At 42.3% G+C, this 3516-nt stretch overlaps 1 protein-coding gene across 1 annotated transcript; it reads left to right on the top strand.

The window, feature by feature from the left end:
• Window positions 1-1045: 1045 nt before the first annotated feature.
• LOC110101068 (60S ribosomal protein L5, mitochondrial) lies at window positions 1046-3441 on the top strand. Its single transcript, XM_020828833.2, has one exon. The coding sequence runs from the start codon at window positions 2735-2737 to the stop codon at window positions 3287-3289; it is 555 nt and encodes a 184-aa protein (XP_020684492.1). The 5' UTR covers window positions 1046-2734; the 3' UTR covers window positions 3290-3441.
• The last annotated feature ends 75 nt before the right edge of the window (window positions 3442-3516 follow it).

Here is a 3516-nt window from a genome sequence, read left to right as displayed (position 1 = left end):
CACTGCCACGTTGCCTAAGAGTCAAATATCAACATCCCAAGTCCTGGATGAGAAAAGTGGAGGGTTGCGTTATAGGAGCGACCAGCCTAGCGTAAACTTGTCGAACCAATAATGACATAAGAATCCTTTAGAATTGTGTTTAAGCTAGGGCGTCCCTGGAAGCGGACGCGCTGTACCAATATGTGTCTGAACAAAAAAAATATATCAGTATCTAATATGTTGCTCATTTATAAAGGAATCAATAGCTATGGAGCACAGCGCTCCGGTCAGCATATAATTAATAGGCAAAGGGTTTTCACATCAAGCACGGACGGGCAACAAGAACGCTAAGTCCACCTGAACTAAAAGATTTAGAGATTAGGAAACTTGAATAGTAGGTTCCCTACAGGAAAATTAATGGAATTAGATAAATACTATACAAAAATGTTTTGCCGGTCACTTGCCCTAAGGAATTGTTGTTGTCTCCAGGGGGGGAGTGGTGGTTGGGGGGTGCAAATTAAATTAGTTTTCATTTATTAATTAACTTAAAATTTTAAAAGTGCTGACCCTAAAATATTTTTAAACATTAACATAAATTCACATTATATTAAATAAATATTATAAACCATTAATAATAAAAAATGAGAAAGTATGCGGAACTGCAAATCCTGGAATGAGGGTTCGACCCCTCCTTGCCTACGGGGAGTGGGAGCAGCACAGAACTTTTCTCAGTCAAAGGTTCCTTTGGCTTTCTAGCAGAGCTAGCATATGCTTCAATTTACTTGCTTCTTCTTTACCTTTCTTGCTCCTTCAAAGTCGCACCTTCTTTCTTTGCTACGCACCTTTTTCACGGTGCTTCCGAACTGGCTGACGCCGATGCTTCTTTCCCGCTCTTCCCGTTCTTTTGAAGTAGAGATCCCTTCACTACGTGCCTTATCTTTGACGAGCTTGAACGAAGACGCTTCGCGCCTTTCCACAGAATCAATGTAATGTAAGGTTACATATGAAAATAAGATGTTTCAAGCAATGCGCCGAATCTAGTACTCAACTTGCCCGACGAATAGAGAGATAGGCTCGAGCAAAGCGAAGAAGGAGAGAGCAGGATTTTGTATATCTTCACCACTCCTTGTTTATCAAAAAAAGATCCAGTTATGGCCTTATTTGCAGTGTATATGGACATAGTGTTAACTGGAAATTACATTCCTAGTCTAAAAGAATTGTTTGCGAAGTGCGAAGAGAAAATCTGCTTTTTTTTCTATGAAAGGACCTAGGAGACCCAGCTCCAATGCCTGCCTAAAGAGGGGCGGGCTAGCATGCCCCTCATCAGGCCGATCCCTAGCAACTTCAGCGGTTGCAAGAGCAAATGGCCGAATTGCTAAGATGCAAGAAAGCATCCACAGGATTCAATTCTTTCTGCTTGAACTCCTTCAGGGGATGGCCTCATGCCCATTTGAGAAAGAGTCTGTCGCTGCAAGATAGACGTAGCCTTGAGATGATGGGGTTGCCCGATGACGTCCATGCCCATCATCGACGAAAGGCAAGGAAATCATAGTAGGATGTAGAGGTTCCGGCGGTTGTATGATAAAGTCCGCGTGTATTCACGTGACATCTTTTGTTTTGGAAAACTGGATAGCATCCTTTATCATAGAAGGCCAGTACCCAAGTGTCTCAATTGATGGTACAACTGAGGTCCTGACTGATGTGCACCACAAACACCGGAGTGTGCTTCTTAGAAAGCCAGTTTGGATTCTTCTTCGGAGAGACACCTTAATACTTAATAGGATCCCATCGAAGGATCGCCGATAGAAAGATTGACATATACGTATGACGGAGCCCGCCTTTTTTTTTCTCATTAGTTTGAGGCGTTGATCCTGGGGCACTTCCCCAGGTTCAAAACTCAACCCGAACTTCACTTCTTATTATTAACTCATTCTTTGGAGACATCGCGAGTGTCGTCTCTGCCCCGAACAAGAAAACATCCACATGCTCAATAATGAAGATCTTCACAAGCTTACTTGAATCTCTACTGAGAATCCCATCAACCCAAGTCCGGTCTTTTTTTTTAGGTTTTCGTTGGTACCTATGACTCGTGTGCTTGTGCCTCGAGTTGCTATGTAGCACGTGATGCGGTTTCTATTTCCTTAATACTAAATGCCTATCTTTCTAAGATGACATGGATGAGATGCATCGAATACAGAAGAAAAGCTGTTCGAGAATCCCCTGCTTGAGAGGAGACAGGCTCGACTGTAGAGGATATAGAGATAGAAAAAAGCTAGACTGCAACCCGTCTTTTTGATGAAAAAGCATTTTTCCGGATCCGAGAAAAACAAAACTTTCATGCCACCCATGGGAAAAAGTCATAAACCGTCTTTCCCTTAGTGAAGTCACATTTCAATCTGGAAATTGTCAATCAACATGGGGTCAAAGTCATAAAACGTCTTTCCCTTAGTGAAGTCACATTTCAATCTGAAACTTTTTCATCCACCCATGGTCTTTTTGTATAAAACGCATTTCTCTACTTCAATTCCATGATTGTATAATTTCCCGGATTGGAGATCTTTCTTTCCGGATCTAATAGGCTCGACTAAAAGGAGAGGTGCGGAGCAAAGAGATGAGTGTAATACCGCTTGTTCGCACTGAACGAAGATAAAACTTTACTTAACGTGACGTTAGTTTTGGTTCGATCCACTATCATTTTGTAAGCGGATAGTTCACAGTGCTCATTAGAAAAAAAAACCGGAAAAGCCAACTCATCATGATGTTTCCACTCCATTTTCATTACGAAGATGTATCACGTCAGGATCCGTTGCTCAAACCGAATCACGCCAACGTTATGGAAGTTCCTGGATCGTGTGAAATCAGATTAGTACCAAACTCTGATTTCAGAATCCTATTTGGAAAATTGGCTATGGAGATGACGCGCGGTCAGAGATTCTTTCAGACAAAAAGGGGGCCTTCTTTCCAAGCAGGAAAGTCGTTTCGATCCAATCCGTCCGAAAAAGACACTGGATATGTCAGTGACTTTGCACGAAAAAGCGCTCTCCGAGGGCATGGAATGTATCATTTTTTGGTAAGAATCTCGACAGTAATGTCTCTTTTCTATTCTCCGGTCGAAATAAGGGAAAACCCCATTTTTGTTTCGATGGAAACGGAGTTTTGCGAATTCTCCCCGGAACTGGAAGATCATTTCGAGATCTTCGAGCATCTTCGAGGGTTCAATGTGACTATTGTAACTTCGGCCAACACAAAAGATGAGACTTTACCACCGTGGAGCGGCTTTTTGCTAAAAGATGAGGGGGAAACTCAGTAAGATGTCGGATAAGCGAAATCTAAGAGATCACAAACGTAGATTGCTCGCGGCTAAATATGAATTGAGACGAAAGCTTTCTAAAGCCTTTTGTCAAGATCCCGATCTTCCGTATGATATGCGGGACAAACATCGTTCTAAGTTGTCCAAGTTGCCAAGAAATAGTTCCTTTGCACGAGTAAGAAACCGATGTATTTCCACGGGTCGCCCTCGTGGAGTACTTGAGTTCT

The sequence above is a fragment of the Dendrobium catenatum genome, unplaced genomic scaffold (genome assembly GCF_001605985.2).
Source record: "Dendrobium catenatum unplaced genomic scaffold, ASM160598v2 original_scaffold_81862, whole genome shotgun sequence".
Classification (NCBI taxonomy): Eukaryota; Viridiplantae; Streptophyta; class Magnoliopsida; order Asparagales; family Orchidaceae; genus Dendrobium; species Dendrobium catenatum.
Note: the sequence above shows the minus strand (reverse complement) of the source record. Positions and strands in the feature narration are given on the sequence as shown.

What these genes read in the sequence shown, in the direction of transcription:
- LOC110101068 (XM_020828833.2), top strand. Translation starts at nt 2,735, where the DNA reads ATGATGTTTCCACTCCATTTTCATTACGAAGATGTATCACGTCAGGAT.